The sequence below is a fragment of the Leguminivora glycinivorella genome, chromosome 17, assembly GCF_023078275.1.
Source record: "Leguminivora glycinivorella isolate SPB_JAAS2020 chromosome 17, LegGlyc_1.1, whole genome shotgun sequence".
Taxonomy (NCBI): Eukaryota; Metazoa; Arthropoda; class Insecta; order Lepidoptera; family Tortricidae; genus Leguminivora; species Leguminivora glycinivorella.
The window spans coordinates 15,587,013-15,612,301 of record NC_062987.1 but is presented as its reverse complement, the minus strand read 5'-3'; the positions used below and the strand labels follow the sequence as shown (position 1 = coordinate 15,612,301).

The window sequence follows — 25,289 nt, the reverse complement described above, 5'->3', positions numbered from 1 at the left end:
TTTGTGAACATTCAGCGGCATAAGTATGTGATGATTTGAACCTTGACACATTAACGTCTTGTTTGAGATGTCATACGAAATTGTGAAACGATTAAAAGCGACAAGGTACAGAAATCGTCACTTATTTACGCCGGTGACTGAACTTACGAGTAGGTATAAGATTGACAAAATTTTCTGATTAAATTAAATAATACTTATAAAGTGTTTTTATTTCCTGTTAATCTTTTGGACTGATTCTTTACAGATCAGGCAGGCAATTATGGTCGCGCGATAAATGATAAAATAGCAGGCCGTACCTATCACACTTACAAATAGTGCGATAGGGACGGCCCGATGTTTTATCATCTATCGCGCGACCATGATTGCCCTATAGATCATCTCAAATTAAAACCAAAGTAGTTTTTGAGTTTATCGCGAAAACATACACACAGACAAACGCGACGGGCTTGTTTTATCACATTACTAGCTTTTGCCCGCGGCTTCGCCCGCGTTAGAAAGAGACAAAAGTAGCCTATGTCACTCTCCATCCCTTCAACTATCTCCACTTAAAAAATCACGACAATTCGTCGCTCCGTTTTGCCATGAAGGACGGACAAATAAACAGACACACACACTTTCCCATTTATAATATTAGTATGGATAATAAGTAGTACTATCGTAACTCCCCGCTGAAAGTGTCGCCCATCCGCTCTCGGTTACCTCACAGTTACCGCCTGTCAAAAACGCGACCAGTCGACCTGTCATATCTCACTCATACAAGCATGGTACGCGTTCACCTACACGAGCTTAGACTGTGTGCGTAGGCCATTGTACGACCGGTATGGCGCAATTGGTCCTACCTACTAAGCCGCGATCCTGGGTTCGAATCCTGGTAAGGGCATTTATTCGTGTGATGAACACAGATATTTGTTCCTGGGTCATGGATGTTTTTTGTATAAAATTATGTATTTATTGTATTATATAAGTATGTATATCGTCGCCTAGCACCCATAGAACAAGCTTTGCTTAGTTTGGGGCTAGGTTGATCTGTGTAAGGTGTCCCCCAATATTTATTTATTTATTGTACGAGGTATGGTTTTTAGCCCCCGACGCAAAAACGACGGGGTGTTATAAGTTTGACGTGTCTGTCTGTCTGTGTGTGTGTCTGTCTGTGGCATCGTAGCTCCCGAACGGATGGACCGATTTAGATTTAGTTTTTAGATTTAGTTTTTTTTTTGTCTGAAAGCTGAGTTAGTCGGGAGTGTTCTTAGCCATGTTTCATGAAAATCGGTATACTATGCCGCGGTCGGGGGTTTTTTCAAAATTTAAATTTTGTGGTTAGGTTATATTACAAGATGTAGAGATTACGTAACGTGATCATTGGACACTTTACGGCTCAGCCACGACATTGGTCTAAGCGCGGCAGCGGTGAGCGGCAGCCATACGTGCGAATGAAAAGTCCCATCGCTGTGTCTCGCTCCAATGTATGGCCGCCGCTCACCGCTGTCGCGCTTAGACCAATGTCGTGGCTGAGCCGTAACGTGATCATTGGACACTTCAGACACTCACCGCGTTTTTATCCTTTTCTTGTTCTCGCGGTCTGGATCTTCCAATGGCAGGTCACCGACCAGTGTACTTGAGTTTTCAGACTCCGCTTCTTTATGGCTGGAAATTAAAACATGTCAAGGTATAATTCTGTTATCTAGAGATTCATACATAAACTCACACCGGTATTCCCAAAATGGGTAGGCAGAGTACATGATACCATGGGCGACTCACACCGCGTTTCTTTCGTACATTTCGACGGCCGCGAGTTCTCGGCCCTTAAAGTTTGACAACCTTCACGCTGCGCAATAGAACTCAATGTCGCATGCAGTCCTTTGACAGGTTGTTGAGAGTGAGCCTTCTGTACTTGTACTTTTATATATTCTGTGATGATACTACTAAGGGCCAGTTGCATCAACCACATTTGACAGACACATCATCGTCACGTAACAGACGTCTATGGAACTTCCCATACAATAAAATTTAAAGAACGCTTTAACGGTGACAGACGGTTTGGTGCAACCGACCCTAAAGTTTGAAAATTGATTAGCATTGACAGTGTGTGATTCGAATGTGTGGATTGTATTTGCAAGGATGTCAATGAAATCATACATACCTATATTGGGCTTAATCACAGGTATGCCACGGCTTTCCGAAGTCATTCCGAATAAGGGTCTCCCCAAACCTATCGACGCGGAATAGGCTTTTGCCGACCAAAAATCGCTCGTGATTTTCGGTCGGCTACAGCCGACTCTGCGTCGATAAGTTTGAGAAAACGATAAGAAATGTCACAGGTAATGGCCGACTAGTCGGCGCTGGGGTGGCCGATTAGTTGGCCAAAACAGTTTTTTCGACTAAGTTCACATTTTAGATATTTTTACAGGTTCAAAAGTCTATGAAATATTTATATACATTTTCCATTTTTATTAACAACGGGTTTGGCATAGTAGATAGTGAATTAGTGTTCCTGCCATGGAATTGATAGTCCTAATCCTAACTACGACATTTATTTCTGCGATGACTAATATTTTTTAAAGTCACATACAGGTCGAACGCGATTAATTAACATTTTTTTTTCCCCAACGTTTCGGCCAGGTTGCACTGGCCGTAGTCGCGGAAGACAAAGCGCGAGAACTTAAAGTGTAATATTTTTTGTCTTGACTAAGAAAGGCATGACAAATAGGTAGGTACAATAATACCACATCAGCTGTCGATTTATTTTTGTAATAGCTTTTGGCCGCGGCTTCGCTCACGATCGAAAATTGCGGAATGCTCCATACAAACTTCCACCCCCAATTTCAGGGAAGTGGGGGTTTAGAAAGACACAAAAAGTAGCCTATGTCACTTTCCATCCCTTCAACTATCTCCACTAAAATAATCACGTCAATTCGTGGCTCCGTTTTGCCGTGAAAGAATGACAAACTAACAGACACACTTTCCCATTTATAATATTAGAGTATGGATTGTTTTTCTGTCACTTAGGCACTGGTCCCATCGCGAGCTAGTAAACTATGAGCTATCGGCTATAAAAACGAACAAAAGATAAACACTCCCGTGTAAATAAGAGACACGGCGATGTTTATAGTTACTCGCCCGGCGGTGAGCTATCAATATCGCCGTGTCTCTTTTATTTGCACGGGAGTGCTTATCTTTTGTTCGCTTTTATAGCCGATAGCTCATAGCTTACTAGCTCGCGGTGGGACCAGTGCCTTATGAAGTGCCGACTAATCGGCCTTTTTTGCCGACTAGTCGCCGACTACAAAAGTGGCCGGATAGTCGGCTTTCTCGAATAGTCGGTACATCCCTAGTACACATAATATATGTTTTCCTCCTGCCCAATGTTGGCCATGATAACGAGTAATCAGTAAGCGACGGCCTTCAGAGTCTGTGTCGCTATCCAACACGTAGACAAAAACTGTCATATCTACGAGTAATGCCTGTTGAGACATGTCTAAGCGTGCATTACCTGTTCTCCTCCTGTCCAATGTTGGGCTTAATCACGGGTATGCGACGGCCTTCCGAGTCTGTGTCGCTATCCAACACATAACGCTCTAGAAAGTCAGAGACTACTTGTTGAGACTTGTCTTCGGGTGGCGAGAAACCTGAAATTTAAAGACGAAATAACTAATTTTCAACTTCTAGTTAGCGTTTTGATGGTAGAAGACGGTAGATGGTAAATTATATGGATTATTGCATAGATTTTGTTATTTGTAGCGTATTCATTTTTAAACGAGATTGGTGTTAAGACGATACGGATTATAAGATTGAATGTTTTTATGAATTATTCATTTTATTTATACATCTACGGAAAGAAAGGCTCAAAATCTTTTATGGCGATTGCAATAGGCTACTTGCCTCCTAGTCAAATCAGCTTATTTTTAAGAACTGTCAAAACGAATCTGAACGACTTGCTAATATGGAATATTTATATGAAATCGAATTGAGTGACGTCACGGTCAACTCAGTTACTTTATATTTCTACCTGACTTATTAAATAGAAATTGGATTTAAAAATGACTTCTGTCGATGTTTTTCTTATAAGTTATAATTATCTGATGCTTTATTTCGTGCACGGTGTAATAGTTATTTGTTATACAAGGGGGCAAAGTTGTATTTTAACGCCGAGTGTGGAATTAAAATACATTTGCACCCGAGTGTAACACAAAACTTTTCCCCTCACTATAGCGAGGAAACTATTAACGCAAAAAATGCGTTTATCACTGCTTCCAGTAGTTCCACAGGTGGTAAATCATCTTTATTACTAGATTCACCTACTTTTATCAATTTTAAAGCAGTTAATTTTACTTTATTCAAGGTCAAATTACTTTACCCACTAGTGGATAAAATGCGTTTTTACCCGCTGGTGTTAAAGGACAAAACACGTGTTTCCGAGCTAGTGAGGGGAAAAATATTTTGTTTGAACTACAGTCAAGTTTCGTATTAGCACTTAGGGTATATCTGTTAGTGCTGATTTGTATTAGTAGTACATATAAATGATTTGTCTCACGACTTTAGGTACCGTTGCTTTATTTACCAGTGGCGGTATGTTCGCTTTGTAACGAGGCAGCGCTGATAGTCGTGTCTGAAGACTGTCGTCGCTCGCTGCCGGACTTGTGAGCTTGAAGCTCCGCAAGGTCTGATGGTGATACCTCTTCGAACGATGATGGACCTTCGCTTATGCCTTCTGTAAATAATATATAAAAATTGAGCCTATATACGTCCGACTGCTGGGCACAGGCCTCCTCTCACGTATGAGAGGGTTCGGGCTATAGTCCCCACGCTAGCCCAATGCGAATTGTGGACTTCACAATACGCCTTTGAATTTCTTCGCAGATGATTGACTCTTTAACTATGCATGCGATTCGTCTTTGGAATGATCTCCCTCTTGACATAAGGCAAAATCAGACCGTCTCTGTTTAAGGTGGCTCGCTTTCCATACAAAAAACATCTACCATTTATTTAGTCACCGCACACTATAACTAAATAAAAATATGCGCATACATCTACTATACATTATCCATCGTCGCAGTATTGAACGAAATACATTGTTTCACACAGAAATCATGGACAAATCCATGTGAATTTTTTATTAATTTTACGAAAATGTGTGTGCCAAATTTTGTGTACAGACACAGAGCCGTCATATTTCGCGCATTTTTAGTTGACATTGTCATCAGTGACACTTGGCTCTTGACAAGTAATTATTTAAAGATATTGGTTTACTTAACTCAAGCAGACTCAGAAATAATGACGCATTTTGTCAATAAAGATACATATTGTGTATTTCGACACTGCTAGTGTAAATCGAAATGGCGTCTCGGTCAAATGCATTGACTATGAAACAGAGATCTCGAGTTCGATTCCGGGCTCTTTTTTAATAATTTGAACTTTTTTTTGGATTTATTAAGTTTTATTTTTATTTTTTAATAAAATAAATATTCTATTAAAAAAGACTCTTACTATATTTCTTTCCTATTTTTTATTTTCATACAAAAATACATTACAATCTTTATTATGCCTTTGTTGATAAAATAAAATATTACACGTCAGGTCAGGTACATAGGTCATAGTGTGGCATAGTATTAGTATTAGTAATGTGCTGACTTCCTTACATTTACTGAGCTAGTTGACCTATGTTATTGTTGTGTAAATGTTTTTCTTCAACAACTAAATAGGTATATATATGAATATGTATGTAGGTATGTGGGTAGCTTTTGCACATTGTAATTTTTCCTCAGTCACCCGCTGAGCTCAGAGACCACGAACGCTGTAGTGTTCGAAACGTCGGGATAAATTGTAAATTCATTATACACGATTTAATCCGTTTTCATAGTTTTTATTTCATGAGTAACTATCGCGGTAACTGAAGACAATATTAACTAAATGGTTACAAATAATAATTATCATCAATATAATCTGGTCCAGGCAGGCAATTATGGTCGCGCGATAAATGATAAAACATCTGGCCGTCCCTATAATCGCACTTACTAATAGTGCGACAGGGACGGCCTGATATTTTATCGTCTATCGCGCGACCATGCTACCCGTGCTGTACTAGCTTTAGCCCGCGGCTTCGCTTGCGTTAGAAAGAGACAAAAGTAGCATATGTCACTCTCCATCCCTTCAACTATCTCCACTTAAAAAACATGTCAATCCGTCGCTCCGTTTGGCCGTGAAAGACGGACAAACAAACAAACACACATTATCTTTGGTGAAACAACGAATTCTTCCACTTCAGATTATAGAGTAACCAGCTTTTCCCATTTATAATAAACTAGCTTTTGACCGCGGCTTCGCTCGCGTAAGAAAGAGACAAAAAGTAGCCTATGTCACTCTCCATCCCTTCAACTAAATCCCCTTAAATAATCACGTCAATTCGTCGCTCCGGTTTTGCCGTGAAAGACGGACAAACAAACAGACACACACCCTTTCCCATTTGTAATATTAGTATGGATTTGACATTATTATTTATATTTAAATAATTATATATGTATAGCCCAATTTCGTCGGTAACAGCGTGTTATGTAATGGCGTCGTTGGGGAACAATCGTCTGTCACGCCGTGAAGGTGCGTTCGATTCCCAGGATTATATAAACTTTTTGTATTTTTTTGGATATAAATTTCGTTTTTTTTATTGACTGAGCAAGAATGGAGAGCCGAAGGTATCAATTTTGCCTTAGAGAACATATTGATTTTTTTATTGTCATTTTGATTTTCTATTTATTAAGTTGAGATATAAAACACAACTTTTAATACCCTCGCTAAATATAATATTTTATCGAAATCACTCCTTAGATAAAAAAAGTCCACTTGAGTTTTTAAAGCATTACGTTACTCAGTTAACTATTGCATTTTCATTTACTAATTTAAGATTTCAAAAGCGATTTGAATACCCTTGCTCCATCAAAAATAAACAATTAGAAAAAAAAATCATTCGGATCGTAGTTTAGAAACTAAAATTTATCTATACTTTTTGGATTTTTTTTAAAATATCAGATTAGGATAATTATGTTAGAAATTCTGAGTTCGACGAACAAAAAATAGTGTCACATAGTTTTGTGTTCCTGAGGGTGCGGGGTGCTGACGACGGGAGGACTTACGGAACTAATTTGTTCCGTCTATTGTCCTTTGAGTCGTCGGCAACCCAAACCCTCCTTTGAACTTGTACACTCCTTTTTGCTGTGCATACGCAGCAAAGGGGAGTGTACAAGTTTCTAATGGGGCGGCAACGCGCAAGCGACACTCTTCGAGTTGCAGGCGTCCATAGGTTACGGTGACCGCTTTCCATCAGGCGGACCGTATGCTTGTTTGCCACCGACGTAGTATTAAAAAAAAAAAAGAGAAAAAGTCCTGGATTCGAACCCAGTACTTCCATGCAAATCATGCGATGGCACGTATTTACCGCAAGGCTATTTAAACAAGCTGTCGCCGCGTGAAATTATCGACTAGAAAGAATACAAAAACACTGTTTGTATGTGTGAGTGGTACTTAAAAATAGTGTAAAATAGTAAATTTATTTACATTAAGGGGATTAACGTTACAATGAGAAGTTGAATGTTTGTTGTAATACGTCAATTTTAATATTAAATGTTCGCGAAGCATAATTGAAAGTATATAAATGCCTGTACGACTCCACAAAAAAAATAAGACTGTTAATTTGCAGATTAACGCCATCTAACGCAGCCTGAGCTTCGGGTAACCTAGGCGAGCCACCTTAAGATCAAGTTGCGCAGACATCTTTTAGAAAAGTCTCATAAGAGTCGTAATAATTATAAGGCAGATATATATGTATTTATGGAGATATATATTTGTATATATAATGGTATATGTATGTATATTTATGTGTATTTGTAAATAGGTATCTATATTATGTTAAGAATGTACGTATGTAAGAATATACATTTTTTTTACTGTGTTCCTTTATCGAAAAGCTAGATAATAAATATTTGAATTTACATTGGATATAGGAAGGTAGATAACATATAGGTACACACAAAAACCCACTCGATCGTCACTGTACCCATCGAAAATTCTCGTGTATGATATATCTGAAAGGCTAGGCGCCTTTCACAACGGGTCGCAGAACGACCACGGCTTTAAGAGCGCGCACGTCCTATACGAAAATTTAATTCATAACGATAACGATTTAAAAAAAAATGTGTGTAAGGAATTTAAAAAATGCAATGGTTTTAACCATCATAGCTTCTTCACTTATTTATCTATTAAAGTGCTTGAGTGTAACAACTATCGTATGTGTAGTCACAGTATTGGCAGGGTGCAAAGCGGGTGGAGGGGGTAGCTAAAACGATCACAGCGCTCACTACGGCCAAAATTGACATCTTAGTCGCTGACTTGCGCTGTCAAATCCATATTGCAGTAAACATTTCCATATTATTAAATTAAAACGGGACTTAATCGCGTAAAACTTACGTTTTATATTTAACCCGACGTTTCGGACATGACATTACGTCCGTGGTCACGGGTAGACTGGCTGGGAGTTGTATCAACATCTTCTAGCTGTACGAGTTTTTCGAACTACCCGCACTTGATTGTCATCAGTCACTTTTACGCTAGGGTTGCCACTCTGCCTACATACAACACTCACGACATCCGATGGTATGAGACGGGAAGTTTTCTCACGTTTACACTTGCTAATCACTGGATTCCACGAAGATGAAATCCCTTGCCCTTCATTTTGATTGAAATTACGATGTTTCCTGATTTCAATCGCTTCACGTACTTTCCTGCTATAGTAAAGACGTTCAGTTGAAAGGACTTTGGGATTATGCAGTTCAATCCAGTGGTTCGGTCCTGACTCTAGCAAATCCCAAACTCCTTGACTGCAGTGGCAACCCTAGCGTAAAAGTGACTGATGACAATCAAGTGCGGGTAGTTCGAAAAACTCGTACAGCTAGAAGATGTTGATACAACTCCCAGCCAGTCTACCCGTGACCACGGACGTAATGTCATGTCCGAAACGTCGGGTTAAATATAAAACGTAAGTTTTACGCGATTAAGTCCCGTTTTAATTTAATAATATGAGTGAAGATCGTGTTAGTTTAAATCAAAACATTTCCATGTCGTTTTTGAGATAAATTTAATACGGGTCCAGTAAAATTTGTAATGTCGAATTGTAATAACTCCAAGAAAAGTAGCGACTAAATTCTAGCTATTTCCAAGACCGTGGTGGAAACGAAACCGCCGTTTAAGTGAATAGTTGCCGTAAGAAGAAAAGTGTCGTCCAATCTCTGAAGTTTTACTTAAAGTGCGTAATCAATTGATACAAGTATTGAATTGAATTAACGGTGAATCTATAGTGCAAATTTTATTGGAGGTAGAAAAGCCGACGTGGAAGCCAATCCCAGTTATGTTCGAAAATCATTTTATTTGTTTCCTCATCTGTGCTCCTGTTTACAAATCGAAACGGATTGACGAAAATGCGTAAATATCGAGGTTTCAATGGGAAGAAGGAGCACGAGAACAATAGAAGCAGAAGCAATCCATCCACTGAAATTTAGCTTATCATGCACATTTTAAATAAAATTCCTGAGAACTTACTTCATCGCATTCATGATTGTATTTGATGTGATATCTGGTAAACCTCCAATATTTTCAAGTAAATGAAACAAGTTTTTGTAATGTATATTATAATTAAACGTTATTATAGCCTTTTTGTTTTTATTTTACAATAAACCCTGTACCCTGCAATGATATTTATAATACCTATATTATAGTTAGCCTATGAAAATGACAGGATAGCAGTGAACTGATCAACTATTTCAAAAGCCAATGATTTATTTATACTTTATTGTACATAGTTATAAATGGTGGAATAATGTCTTTAATCTGTAGAAAATGCCCAGCTAGCACCAATTTATTGCCTTTATTCATCGTCTCAGGTTGGAAAATGATTTCGTGAGCGATGGCACGAAACCCCGTTTTAGTCACCAGTTTGTTAATTTCTCACTGAAAACAACGATTTTAATGTTATTGGCGATAATGTTGTAACCGCCATCGTCCAAAATTGTCTAATGTAGTAAAATAGCACAAGATTTCATTATTTTTTTCACAATGTTTACTTACTCCACGCTTCACAGCGGTTACAATATTGTCACTGTCACGTGGCGTTGTCGTCGCGCACGGTCCCAATAAAACAATAATAACTCTTCTAACAGACGTACGCCGCGCGGTGCACACAAGCGCGTCGTGTACATACGCAACACATGCAAGCGGATTTGGATAAACGTGGATAAGAATAATATGCATAATGATATTTTTTGTGTTTTCTGACTGATTTAATGTTATGTATGTTAATGTAATGTTATATTATTATACTAATACTTATAGTTAATAGTATTTAATAACAACATCTTACTTTGGACCAAAGACATATATAACTCCGTATAGACAGATAGTCTAAGAAAAAAACGTACCTCAGTACCATACAGAAAAAGGTACGATAGCCTAGATGGCATTACACCTTTGGGGTACGCTCAGCTAGATGGCGCTAATATTAACCCTTCGAGCCCCAAGCATCTATATGTATTTACTTATATTTTACTGACATCATATGATGTCGCTGGGACTCGAAGGGTTAATATTTGACATTTTAAAACATATCAAGCTAAGAATATGGGCCAAATTGTCAAAACTGAGGTTCAAAAGTTTGAAGCCTGTATCAAGAGATGGCAGTCTATGCACTGTGATTACACATTTTACTTCGACAGTAACTCTCTATAATACTCGATCCTCTTTGCTTTGGACCATGTCGAGTAACATTTATAGTAATTTTGTTCAACCACGTGCTTTCGACCGCAGTAGGTACCTTCCGCGTCGCCGCTGCCGGAGAGTAACTAGTTGCCTAACTACTGAGTCGTCCTTATAACTGTGGTGTCACACCTCGGACACTGGCGATCAAATATATGAAAGAGGCGCGTTCCTAGCACACAGTCTAAGCTCGTGTAGGTGAACGCGTACTATGCTTGTATGAGTGACATATGACTGTTCGTGTTTTTGACAGGCGGTAACTGTGAGGTAACCGAGAGGGGGTGGGCGGCACTTTCAGCGGGGAGCGGGAGTGGCCATACTGTACGATAGTACTCTTTATTATACTATGGTGGTGTAGTGTTATGCTAGCGTTACGGGACAAAATCTTGGTTTTCAGTGTGTATGGCGTATGACTGAATTTACAGTGTCTGGGTACAATTATATCTCCGTCTCAGTGAAAAGGCGTACCTTGTGAAGGACTGACTTTGAGAAAGCCGTTGCTGTCCAGAGGTGTCGTAGCGTTAGAGGTAGTGTGGCCAGTTTTAGCACAGTTGCAGTTTTTGTGGCCGCAGCCAGTGCCACTGTTTGGGTTCGGACACGCGTACGCTGCGGACAAATACATACATAAATAATTAAGGTAAAACTCGGCTAAAATCTTAGTTTGGGGCTAAGTTGATCCATGTAAGGTGTCCCCAAAAATTTTTTTTTTTTCGCAGATGTTTATTCTTATAAATGATATGGTCAATAATATCTAATACGAATCTTTAAGGCCAAAAGGCAGCAGCGGATCCATGAAGCACACAGTCTGGCGGGGCTCGGTGTGAAGCTCACTAACAAAGGAGCATACGCCAGGAACAATCCCTCTGGACTTCTCAACCCGTTGAATAAGATCTTGAGCGTCTAGTTTTCGAGGAGATTATTATCTTATCCTTTTTTAACCCCCGACGCAAAAACGGCGGGGTGTTCAAAGTTTGACGTGTCTGTCTGTGGCATCGTAGCTCCCGAACGGATGAACCGATTTAGATTTAGTTTTTTTTGTTTGAAAGCTGAGTTAGTCGGGAGTGTTCTTAGCCATGTTTCATGAAAATCGGTCCACTATGTGGGGTTTTTCAAAATTTTAATTTTGTGGTTAGGCAGAGGCGGCTCACTCCGCGATCCTTTCGCCGCGCTACAAGTACATGCCGGCGGCCGCGAGTTCGCGGCCCATTCAGTGGCGACGACCTTCGCGCGGCGCAATAGAATTCAATGTCGTCTGCACGCGTGCGGTCCGTTTGTTAATGTAGGTAAGAATTTAGAATGGCGGCGTTTTGTGAACATCAAAGGAGTGAGCCTTCTGTACTTGTACTATTATATATTCTCTGGGTTAGGTTATTTATTGTGTGTGATATCGATATTTAAAAAAACTTACCTTTAAGGCACCTCATCATGAAGCCAAAAGGCAGTAGCGGGTCCATGAGGCACAACAGTCTGGCGGGGCTCGGTGTGAAGCTCACTAACAAAGGAGCATACGCCAGGAACAAGCCCTCTGGACATCTCAACCCGTTCGATAGGATCTTGAGAGTGCAGCTCGCTAGGAGATTCGCGCCTGCTGAGTCGCCGGCGAAGACTATTCTTTTACCTGTAGAATATTAGTTAAATTAGTATGTTAGCTGCTATACTTCTTTTTTTTGAATTAGAGAGACCTGTCAAGAACGAGATATAAGGTTTTTTTATCGGGCACATTCTGCGGATCGAACAGTGAATACGAGTTGATAAATATCTCGTATATATTATCATGTTTTATTAATACATACATTACTCAGCGTTGTGAACATATAAGAAACATAACTTTGGTTAATTTATATTCTAAGATGAATAGCTAAGAATTTTAATTAATTGTGTTTGCAATTTTTCATGGAAAGGTTGTACATTAAAAAACTTAAAGGGCAGAGTTGTCACACTATGCTTTATTTTTAACCCCCGACGCAAATACGAAGGGGTGTTATAAGTTTGACGTGTCTGTCAGTGTGTGTGTCTGTCTGTGTGTCTGTCTGTGGCATCGTAGCTCCCGAACGGATAAACCGATTAAGATTTAGATTTTTTTGTCTGAAAGCTGAGTTAGTCGGGAGTGTTCTTAGCCATGTTTCATGAAAATCGGTTTACTATATCGCAGTCGGGGGTTTTTCAAAATTTTAATTTTGTGGTTAGGTTATTAAACGTCACTGTCACTATCTACACTATGCACATACAAAGTTCTGAGAAATCAGTGGTATCGGCCGAAATCGAAGAAGGTTTACGACCACTGCTTCTTCGTTTACCCGTTTGACAGATAATTCTAATCTTAAAAGAAACAGAGTATAGATGAAGAAAAGATTTATGGATAGTTTACACAAAGATGAGTACACAATAAATTCTGAACAGTTTCGTTTCTAGTTTAAGTAAGTTATAGTATAACCGACTTTTTGCTATCGTGTATGTCAATATTTCATTATTTTATTTTACTTACGCTAGATCTAAATTGACGAACCATATTATATCATAATTTATAGTTTTCGTTTTGTGTATAATACACATTAATAAAAATTCTCCGTCATTCGAGTTTTTATCGTTCATTTGTTAAAATGTGAAGATACAATAATGAATAAGACTTACCAGTAGTACCAATAATGTTAAAATTATTCAGCATCCAGCAATACGCGTAGAAAACCTCCTCTAGCGCCCTAGGGAACGGCGCCTGGGGTGCCAGACTATAGTCCACAGACAATATAGGCACGTTTAGCTTCGCCGCCCATTCTCGGAGGTACATTTCGTGAGACTTGGAGCTTTGAGCCACGAAACCGCCGCCGTGACAGTGGAAAAGGACGCCTTCGGCTGCTGGGAGAGATGATGTGCCTTCGCCACTCTGCGAATTAAAAAAAATTTGAGTTAATATTACTATAGACAAAAACATATCGTCACTACTTTAAAAAAAAACTCGTATCTTCGTCTGTCAATGAAAAGAAAATTGTAGTAATTATGTATGTATGGAATGCATGTAGACTTACTGCGTTTTAACTTTGAGGAACAGCGTGAGATACGAGATTTTTTAAAAGTAGTGACGATATGTAACTCCGTATAGAAAAAAAACGTACCTCAAAACCATAATGAAAATATAATTAAATATGTATTTGACATTTTAACACATATCAAGCTAAGAATATGGGCCAAATTGTCAAAACTGAGGTTCAAAAGTTTTAAGCTTGTGTCGTGATATGGCAGTCTATGCACTGTGATTACACATTTTACTTTGACATTAGCTCTCCATAATACTCAATCCTCTTTGCTATAGAGAAGCGCTACTAAAGAATTATACTGTTTCAATCGCGACTTATACCATGTGGCATGTGGCTAAGACATCGTAAGCGCCTTAAAATTTATGGCGCTTGTGTAAAGCGTGACCAGAAATATGTGACTGCGCGCCATCTTGCGGAATTTCATTAGAACTATTTTCTTCATACCAAAGAGGATCGAGTATTAAAGATAGTTACTGTCAAAGTAAAATGTGTAATCACAGTGCATAGACTGCCATCTCTCGACACAGGCTTAAAACTTTTGAACCTCAGTTTTGACAATTTGGCCCATATTCTTAGCTTGATATGTTTTAAAATGTCAAATATTAATGTTAGCGCCATCTAGCTGAGCGTACCCCAAAGGTGTATCGCCATCTAGCTCACCGTTCCTTTTTCTGCATGGTTTTGGGGTACGTTTTTAGACTTTATCGGTCTATACGAAGTTATATAGGTCTTTGCTTCATACTAAACTGCACTAACACCCCATACATCAGAATAACAGCGCCCTCCTGACAATAATCATATATTTTTAGGCAGGCTTTACTATGGTTTGTTATCAAAACGACAACAATTGTGTTCGGAGTTCAAATATATAATGCGCTTCCGCTACATATAAAAAACCAACTAAATGATGCAATGTTTTTAAAACATCTTAAAACATATCTTTTAGATAAGGCTTTTTACAGTACTGATGATTATTTTAACTCGTAAAGTATCATCACGAACCCTAGCGAAATTCATATAATATATAATATATATATATATATATATATAATGAGGTCCTTGGTACGCATGATGTCAATGCGGCTGTAAAGTCATTTTACGAAGTTGTTTACAGTCTCCTTGATAGCAGCATTCCTAGAAAGCTGAGATCTAACAAACCTAGCCGACGCTATCCGGTCTGGTTCACGTCGGATATTATTCGTGATATTAGGACTAAAGCTTGCCTGCATCGAGACTGGAAGCGTAGTGGAGATAGATCTGTGTACAACTCTTTTTCGAGGCTTAGAGCTGACATCAAATCTCGTGTAAATATCGCCTATGATAATTACACCAGTGAAATGGAAGGTAGGCTTAATGCCAATCCCCGTGCTTTCTGGCAACATATTAGTAGCCTCAGAGCTAAAGGTGGCTTCGAGTCCTTAGTCTCTTATAACGGGGAAGAATTTCAAGGTAGCGATGCGGCTCAAGCTTTTGCTAATTACTTTTCGTCGGTCTTTCTTCCTGAGGAACCTCATCTGGATTCCCAAAGAATTCTACTCGAGGACCGGGGTTGTAACGCGAATTATGTCCATATTAATAATTTTTCGAAGACAGATATAGAAGTGTCGTTGGGTCGTCTAAAAGCACGAAGCTCACCTGGTCCTGACAATCTCCCTGCTTTTATTTTAAAAGGTTGCAGAGAGTGGCTTTTGGCACCTATGATGCACATTTTCAACTTGGTCTTAAGTACCGGGCAGTATCCAACTAAATGGAAAATAACGAGAGTTAAGCCTATACCTAAAACTGGCAATAACACCCTGGTTGAGGATCACCGACCTATTGCTATCCTCTCGTCGGTGGCCAAAGTCTTTGAGTCTACTATAAATCGACTTCTTGCCCACCAAATTGGGCCTTACCTCTGTGACTCCCAACATGGTTTCAGGTCTCGGCGGTCAGTGGAAACTAATCTGTTAACCCTGGCTGACTCAGTAGCGAGTCACCTAGACAAGAGCATACAAGTAGACGTGTTGTACTTAGACTTTAAAAAAGCCTTTGATCAAGTAGATAATGACGTCTTGTTGGCCAAGCTGTGCAGTATTGGGTTTTCTCCACAGCTGCTCCGATTTTTTGCGAGCTACTTGGCTGACAGGAAACAGTATGTGCAACACGGCTGTTTCGTATCTAAAACCTTTCACACTCGCTCTGGTGTTAGCCAGGGTTCGATACTTGGACCGTTGCTTTTTGGAATCATGATAAATGATCTAGCAACAACTCTAAAATTTGCCCGGTGCTTGCTTTATGCTGATGATCTCAAAGTCATTTACGGTGTCCAAGAGGTCTCGGATTGTGTATCTCTCCAGGTAGATGTGGACAGAGTGCATCAATGGAGTCTCCAAAATAAGCTGACGTTTAATGCCTCTAAATGTGCCGTTATGATATTCAGCAGGGCTCGTCATCCGCTTTACTATGAATATTACCTGGGATCGGAGCCATTACCCCGGGTTGACACTATTTGCGATCTGGGCGTCATTCTCGATTCGCATCTAAACTTCCACGAGCATATGATAACATTAGCTCGTGACTGCTACAAGAGGCTAGGGTTCATTAATAGGAACGCGAGGGATTTTCAAGACTCGAATACTGTAAACAGGGTGTCCACTACTAAATCCAAAAATAATTCCCTGACTTTTCCCTGACTTTCCATGACTATTTAAGAAAATTTCCCTGACCAAATTTTCATTCTATGATGATATTTGTCACTTTTGCTTAGGGTTGCAAAAAAACAGTTTTTTTTGTCTTAAAAAAACCCGAAAAAAAAATTTTTTTTAGGGTTCCGTTCCTCAAAAAGGAAAAACGGAACCCTTATAAGATCACTTGTGTGTCTGTCTGTCCGTCTGTTACAGCCAATTATTTTTTGGGATATGTTTGTTTTCTAAAGTACGAAATATAAAAATTTGCAAGGCAGTTCAAACTTTTATACCAACTATTTTCCTTTATGTTAAAGTATTAAACTTGGCTATACCAGTGCCGGCCCGTGCACTCTCAATCAAGGACATCAGGGTAGAGCGAGTTTGAGTTTCGGCGCTCTTGGACATTGTATGCAAAAAAAATCACGAGCGCAGCGAGCGCGAAAAATTTTCCCCTTTTATACGTCTCGTAGTAGTTATTATGTACATAACTTAACAAACCAAATGGAGTAGACTAGGTACTCCATTTTGCTTGCTAAGTCAGGAAAGCAGGCTTGAAATGAAAACGAGATTTCGAGCGTATAGTGAGGGCGAAGTATTGACTAAGTTACAAAAATATGTTACACTATGTAGAAATATTGAACGCGAGCGAAGCGAGCGCGAAATTTTTTCTCTGTTGTCTCTGTTGTCAGCGTCGGGATGCCCATTTAGGTGTTTTGCCACTACATGCCTTTAGGTTTCCAAGTGCTTAATCGTCACGCTTATTATCCTCCTATGCTTCTTTGACTAATACAAAATTGCGCCTCTATGTGACGTTTTGGGCCACTGGCTTTATGAGGAACTCCGCTTTGGATTGTCGGATCAAATAGATACTTAGAATTTGGACAGCGACGTAACGTAACTTTGTCTTTGTCGTTTTCACGTCGCCCTAGCAGAAGCACCTACCTTATGAATGTTGTACATGGTGACATTGTGGTGCAACTTTCCAGTTAATCTGAATCACAATAACTGAATTTATACCCGATCCCCCTCGCCATTTTGGAATGTGAGGGTGGGGCACGAAAAGTAAAAAAAAAATCTGGATTTTTCCGCATTTACGAATTTGGGCCGGATAAATTAAGGTCAAGCATGAAGATATCCCTCATTAACAATCACTAGGATGGAGGCCAGGTACTATATTTGTCATAAAAAGTCTAAAGAGACAATTCTAAGTTGCCTTAAAATCACTACCGGGAATCCATCTTTGTTGTTATGGATGTGGCCAACCCGTAATCATATTATTTTTTCAATACTTTTTGTTTTTTTTTTCTTGGTGCCAAATTTTTCCCTGACCTCCAAATCATTTCCCTGACTTTCCCTGACTTTCCATGACCACTATGAGCTTCCCTGACTTTTCCCTGACTTTCCCCGACTTTCCAGAAAGTGGACACCCTGGTAAAGCTTCTATATACTTCATTAGTCCGTAGTAAGCTTGAAGCAGCTTCCTCTGTTTGGAATCCTTATGAGGCATCCTACATCCTGCTCCTGGAGAGAATACAGAAAGTGTTCCTCCGGTTCTTATATAAAAAAGAGTTTGGGTATTACCCCTTTTTATATCCAACCAAATATTTGCTTGGTTGTTTAGGCTTCAACTCCTTAGAGGTAAGACGAAATTTTAAGCATCTCACTACAGCCTGTGGCGTCTTACGAGGTGAATCAGACTGTCCTGAACTCGTAGCGCAATTACTGCGCCTTTATGTTCCTATGCCGACCAGAGTCAATTTCCGGCCTCGTGATCGTGGTTTATTTGTAGGCCCAGTATCACGAACCGTGTCTCACAGAAAATCCCCTCTTGTTCGCCCTTTGCCCCTCCTGAATGCTCTCTTAGCATCAGCACCTGAGTGCGATTTATTTGCTGGCAGATGGAGTGCTGTGCGCGATGAATTATTGAGGTTCTGCGAGAGGATGGATGTACGTCTTTCAACAGTTTATCATGTATAAAAAATGTTTTGTACTTGTTTTTAGTTTTTAGTTTTGCAGTGATTTAGTATTTAATACTGTCATGCTGTATCACTATTTTTGAAATAAATAAATAAATAAATAAATATATATATATAATGTAGTAACTATGTATAGTAAAATGTTAAACTTGCATGCAAACTTTGTCTATAGCATAAGTTAAAAAATTGACTTGTAAAATGACTGCCTTTTATCAATAAAGTATCTCGTCACTACTTTTAAAAAATCTCGTATCTCACGCTGCTCCTCAAAGTTAAAACGCAGTAAGTCTTTATGCATTCCATACATACTTACTACAATTTTCTTTTCATTGACAGACGAAGATACAAGTTTTTTTAAAAGTAGTGACGATCTGTATCTGTATCTTGCAAAATACTGGTTATTTTTGCCTTTAAACCTAGTAATATACTTCATGTTTTCCTTGATGATAACTTTAGGTTAGGCTAGGGATGGTCACAAAATCTACAATGAACCTGCTTAGGTACTTAAAAAAGATATGCAACTAAGGTTACCTCGCTAATCAATATGGCTTCCCTAGAAATACGTCTTAACGATACAAAATACGGCACATAAAATATTTACTTACCATACCAATTCTCTTATTAACACTAATAAGTCTGACATGATTGATTGAAGGCGTGGGTAGCGTGAAGGCGTGAAGCCCTAAATGAACGGTGGGTTGTATAGTAGTCACTTATTTCAACTATTGACTACATTTACTTTGGAATATAGTACATTACATCAGAGGCCGGGAAAATGAGGATTTCCGGCCAAGTGGGTATATATACGCCGGATAGGGATACGAGGCCGGGAATCCGTTTTCACGCCGAGGCATGTATAGTGCTTTTCTCAAACATACAATGAAATAAAAAAAAATGCTCTAAAGGACAATATTTTATAAAAAAAAGTTACTTTGCAGGCCTAGGCCTAAAAAATAATATGAAATCCCTTTACAGTCCTCTCAAGTTGTTGCGCCCAAAAAGCGATACTTCCCAGCCCATTTTAAGGAACGTAAAGACAATATTTCATTGCATGTTTGAGAAAAGGATATTTTCATGTTTATACGCATTTTTACTGCTTGCTCATATCATATTTCGAAGTCTGACATCAAAGATGCGCTGTCTTTTGGTGACTAACCGGTATGATCTCCCTAAAAATCTATATTAAAAATACAAGATGCTCTATTTTCAGAAACTTACCATACCAATTCTCTTATTAACACTAATAAGCCTGACGTTTAGGCTCTGTAGCCCTAAATGAACGGTGGGTGGTAGGACGGTCAGCTCCTTTCCTTCTGTGGTGGTCACCGTCACAGGTTCGGGTGGTATGGTGATCACTTTGTTGACGGCGACCGTTGAGGACATTAGGCTGGGCACGCGTTTCATTATTTCTGGAAGAGGAAAATGGTTTAAATATAGTCCACAGACATCATAAAGAAAATCTTTAATAAACGTTAGTGGTTTACCTCACATACCTATGTAATTTGCAGTTTTGAAAGTTTAATACTACATAGGCTTTATTAACTTTAAGTGTATGAGTAATTGAGTATTGTGTAAGAAAGTGCGACGTTCTAGTATATAACATGACTGTCATTATGAAATATATTCCCGTAGCGCATAAGTAGGTACGTTCATATAAAACGTGAAAAAAAAAATATTACGCCTTGCCACTGGTATAGCATACCTATCTTTCCTTTCCTTTCTTACGGAATCCTTGCTTCTTGGAATGCCACGTATAATTATTAATGTTAGCAGATTGCAAAGCGCTAAAGTCGCTAAAAATTATTGAACAGTGAACATAAACTTTGACGTTTCTTTAGATGTATACGTGGCTGCTACTACACTCGGGTGCAAAGAAATCGGACCACCCCAGCAATTTTAACATTTCTTCAATTTCTGTAAAAACTGTAAGCAACACTGCGATGTGTTATATACCAAATGAAAGCTACGGCTTTCCTTTACACATTCATATGCTTTTCAAAAGTTTCCGCCCAACATTTTCAGATTTTCAGGGCTTCGAACGTTGCTGCCCTAAAAATGCGTACTGGAGTTAAACTTATGCCTAACGGGAAAAGTGGGGTTGCAGGGAAAATAAGGAAAAATGAAAACAATTTTCAGCTTTTCAATAACGTGTATTGCCTCCTCTAGCCTTACGACAAGCAATCATTCGGTTTTTCATTGACCTTATCAATTTCACCACGACGTCTTCTTCAATCGCATGCCGCAACTGCAGCAAGGTTTCAGGGGCGGGATTTCTGGCCCGAACTCTTCTTTTCAACTCGTCCCATAGGTGCTCGATCGGGTTCAGGTCTGGACTTCGTGCTGGCCAATCCATAACCTCGATGCCGACCTTAGTGATCCGGGCCGTATGTGGTCGAGCGTTATCTTGCATCAGGATGAACTCGTCGCCGATGTATCCCGCGAATGGGATCACGTGTTCATCCAGGATTTCCTCGATGTACCGACGAGCAGTCAAACCACCCGGATTTGGCCTGGTACCTGGCCCTGTGATAAAAACGATGTCCGTCTTCGCTTCCAAAGAAATTCCTCCCCAGACCATTATTGATCCTCCTCTATAGGCGACACGTTCTTCGATGCAGCATTGCGAAAACCGCTCTCCAGGTCTTCGGTAGACTTGTGTCCGCCCATCGTTGCCGAACAAAGTGATCCTGCACTCGTCAGAAAAAAGCACAGGCCTCCATTGCTGAACGGTCCAATTTTCATGTTCCCGAGCGAAGGCAAGTCGTGCAGTTCGGTGGTCTGGGGTGAGCTTTGGGCCATTGGCAGGTTTGTGAGCTGTCAATCCCTTCTCTAGCAGTCGTCTTCTGATGGTCCATCTGCTAACACAAACCTTAGGAAAATAAACCAGCTGAAAATGTCATACCGCTCTCAGCCAGGAACCAGAACGCCTTGCAGAACTCGACGCTAGCCGACTGCGATATGTTGACTATCCGCCGCGCTCGCATCTCCGGGTCGATCAGATACTGCCCGCCCGTCCACACTGAGCTGATCAGGTTGCCGTGACTGTAGTACGCCTTCGGAGAAGCCCGCCATGCAGATCGATATGCCTTTTAGGATGCCGCGCATTGAGGGTAGGAACTGGAATAAAAATACGAACATTTGAAAATGTTATCACCAGCGGGCCGATTTTTGAGTCTCACGCGTTCGAATACTTCGAAGAAAATTGACACTGAAAATAATAAGCAAGTCACCGGTTGAAAACCGGTATTCGGAGTGACAAAATTCCGTATGCGAGATTCAAAAATCGCCCTCCAGACATCGTAACTTTTCCAGCTTTTTCGGTGCAGCATGGTAGAAATAAAGGAAATCATACATATGTTTTCTAGGTAGATGATCAAAAAGGCTCATTTTACTCCCGCTGGCTTCGGACATACACCCTTTAAAGCGACAATGCTACACCAAAATTGCTGGAAAAGTTACGATGTCTGTTTGTCACAAATAGTATACCTACTCAAATTGAATGTCAGATCAAATCAACTGCAGATTTGGTTCGACGGCTAAGGAAATGGGAGAGCGATCTCGATCCAGATCACATCCAGATCGTACCCGGTCAAACATGTTTTATTCGATGAGGGCATTTGTACAGATAAAAATGTCAGACGATGCCCGTTTCAGTCAATTCAAAATATCTGAATATGCCATATATTAATGTCACGTGCCTTTAAGCTTGAAATTGGTAAAACCTAGTAATCATTGGTAGTTGTTCACTAACCTGGAAGCCCAGAGCTCGACCGTAGAAGCAGTACTGATTGATGGTATCAGCCTGTGAGAACAGCTCCTCAGGCGACCGTGCCTCGGACGGGAATAGGTCTCCCGGAGGCGCCCATGATAGCAAAGTGTGAACATGGTGCAAGCACGTGCCAAGGGAAGCGAGGAGTTGCCCGCACGATTCTATTTCCCTGAAGACAATAAGTATACAATCAGCAAGGCATTTCATTTAGTTTCGGAAACCATACCCGCGAAAACCTAGATAATCTACGAATAACTCTACCTGGACTGAGTCTTTAGGTACCACCATACATTAAATAATAAGATCATACCATCTTATACATTAAAATACGACCGCCTAAGAACGCGCATACACTACACCACACATAAATGGCGCCACAAAAAAACTATAACGAACTAAATATTTTGAAAATAAAAATTACCAGATAAACGGAAGGTACTGGCAAGGGTTTCTTAGAAATGGATAACAAATAGTTTAGTAACTTTTGCTAAAAGTCATGAAAAATAAGTATTTCTGAAGAAAAAGCTATGTATTTTTATTGTAATCATAGCTAATAGAATATATACAGGATTGTACTGTATCATAGCGTAGCTTACTCTTACCCTTAAAAGTATTTGCGACAATAAATGACTTTTTTTTTTAAGATAGAGTGACCGTTAATAATCTTATCTATAATGAGCATCTGTAGAAATCCGAGGCATTGTTTTATAATTACAATATAATATTTTATTACTTTGTTCCTTATCTCGCAAAATTAGTTTGGTGTGTTTACATCAAGTGTTTGTACCTACTGCAGTAATATCGTCAATATCGTCATCATCGTTCGATTAAAATTATCTTAATCTATTGGAGTGAATTTATGTGACGTCATGAAAAATTATGCGGTTATTTTAAGACCATTATTGCATAATTAGCTCCTCTGAGTCCTCTGCCTTAGAACCCGCCTGATAGGCTCGTGAACTATGCTCAAATGTCGGACCCGCTGGGCGGGTGCGTAATTTTTTGGCTGGTAATTGATCTAGTCTAGTGAACAGTAGTCTAATAACTTATTAGGCAGGGATTTGAAATCATATTCCACCAGAAGAAAAACCGGGTAGATCAATACAAAAATGGTTTTAGATTTAGACTCATTGAGCCAGTATTTTCAGTTCATTTTTAGGGTTCCGTAGTCAACTAGGAACCCTTATAGTTTCGCCATGTCTGTCCGTCCGTCCGTCCGTCCATCCGCGGATAATCTCAGTAACCGTTAGCACTAGAAAGCTGAAATTTGGTACCAATATGTATATCAATCACGCCAACAAAGTGCAAAAATAAAAAATGGAAAAAAATGTTTTATTAGGGTACCCCCCCTACATGTAAAGTTGGGGCTGATATTTTTTTTCATTCCAACCCCAACGTGTGATATATTGTTGGATAGGTATTTAAAAATGAATAAGGGTTTACTAAGATCGTTTTTTGATAATATTTATATTTTCGGAAATAATCGCTCCTAAAATAAAAAAAAGTGCGTCCCCCCCCTCTAACTTTTGAACCATAAGTTTAAAAAATATGAAAAAAATCACAAAAGTAGAAATTTATAAAGACTTTCTAGGAAAATTGTTTTGAACTTGATAGGTTTAGTAGTTTTTGAGAAAAATAGGGAAAACTACGGAACCCTACACTGAGCGTGGCCCGACACGCTCTTGGCCGGTTTTTAATAGTATATTGTTTTCTTAACGTACACATGCCTTGACCTAGTGTTTATAGAGCGGACATAAGGAAGACGCGTGACTAATAGTAATAGCTGTATGACGTAAGCCACACATGGACGCCAACTGTTTAAATATTTGTTTCATACAAGATTTTTGTGTCACGATATAATCTAGAAATTCTATAAATCTAGACTATCAAATCGCCTAGTTAAAATACACAAACCATATACATAATTACTGTAATTAGGGTCGGCCCCGTCACCCGAAGTATTTTACAGATACTATAAGTTTGCCTATCAATCCTAAAAAAAAAGTGTATATTCTTGTGGTGAAGGATTGCTTTCTAAACATACAAACCTTTGAATGTTGCTAACCCCATTCAAAGGGGCCACGAGTGTCCACGGTTTTATTGCATAAAGCAGTTAAGACGATACGATACCCCTCATTTCTCCATACAAACGCTCTCGCCTGTTTCCTCTCTGGTTTTTGAAGCTAGATCAATGGTTTTTTCAACACAGGTTTTTATTATCAATATCTGTGTCGGACCGTTTTGCTTTTTTTGATATTTTTGTTTTAAAAGGAATAAGAGCCTCTCAAAGTTGGCAAAAACGGCTTAATTGAATTTGCCAGAAAGAAAGGAGTGGTATTTAAAACTGAGACCAATTATCCAAAAAAACGAAACGGTCCGACACAGATAATTTCCTTGTCATTCTGATTTCCAAATTTCGAAACGATTGGTTAAGTTTTGGAGGAGGAAACAGTCGAGAGCGGAACCTCGATTTTTGCGGGTTTTACGCGGGATTTCGCGCCTGAGCTGCAGTTGTCCCTATCGCACCAAATTTAGGGGCGGGGCTAAGTTTTTAAATACGTACACTAAAATAAAGTGATGGGTAATACTCGACATCTAATGTCGATAATCTAGTGATGTGAAAAGTTATCGATATACTACGTCGAAATATCGACATACCGTGTTTGACGAACTTTTTAGTTAGAAATACGTATATATTCTGTGGAAATAAGTCTATATTTTTATAAGTATAGGTACATAACAATTACATACAGGTATAGGTTTATTTTATACATGCATAACTTTTCTCGTCATTGGTTTACTAGTATCAATTATAAAGTTATGTTGTATTTTACGATAGATTCCACGAATATTAGGCAACGGTATTCGGTATTTTATATTCGGTCTTTTCAGCCACTTTGCCAAAAATTTGGTATTCGGTCATCAATGCTTATTTATTACTATTCTGCCCAACACCAATTAGGTAAGTAGTTATATTATATGTACTTATTTACATACAATAAAAACAAACATAATATTAATGATATAATTCATGTTTAAAAATATTTTAAAA

The 25,289-nt window shown here is 39.2% G+C and overlaps 1 protein-coding gene across 1 annotated transcript in view; it reads right to left on the bottom strand.

The window, feature by feature from the left end:
- The window catches only part of LOC125235200 (hormone-sensitive lipase), a 52,687-nt gene that overhangs the window by 17,256 nt on the left and 10,142 nt on the right, over positions 1 to 25,289 (bottom strand). Inside the window, 10 exon segments of the mRNA XM_048141676.1 lie at positions 1,549 to 1,644; positions 3,491 to 3,626; positions 4,559 to 4,708; positions 11,260 to 11,397; positions 12,200 to 12,409; positions 13,423 to 13,672; positions 19,687 to 19,877; positions 21,371 to 21,518; positions 21,520 to 21,585; positions 22,220 to 22,406. Of these exon segments, the coding sequence (XP_047997633.1) occupies positions 1,549 to 1,644; positions 3,491 to 3,626; positions 4,559 to 4,708; positions 11,260 to 11,397; positions 12,200 to 12,409; positions 13,423 to 13,672; positions 19,687 to 19,877; positions 21,371 to 21,518; positions 21,520 to 21,585; positions 22,220 to 22,406 (1,572 nt within the window).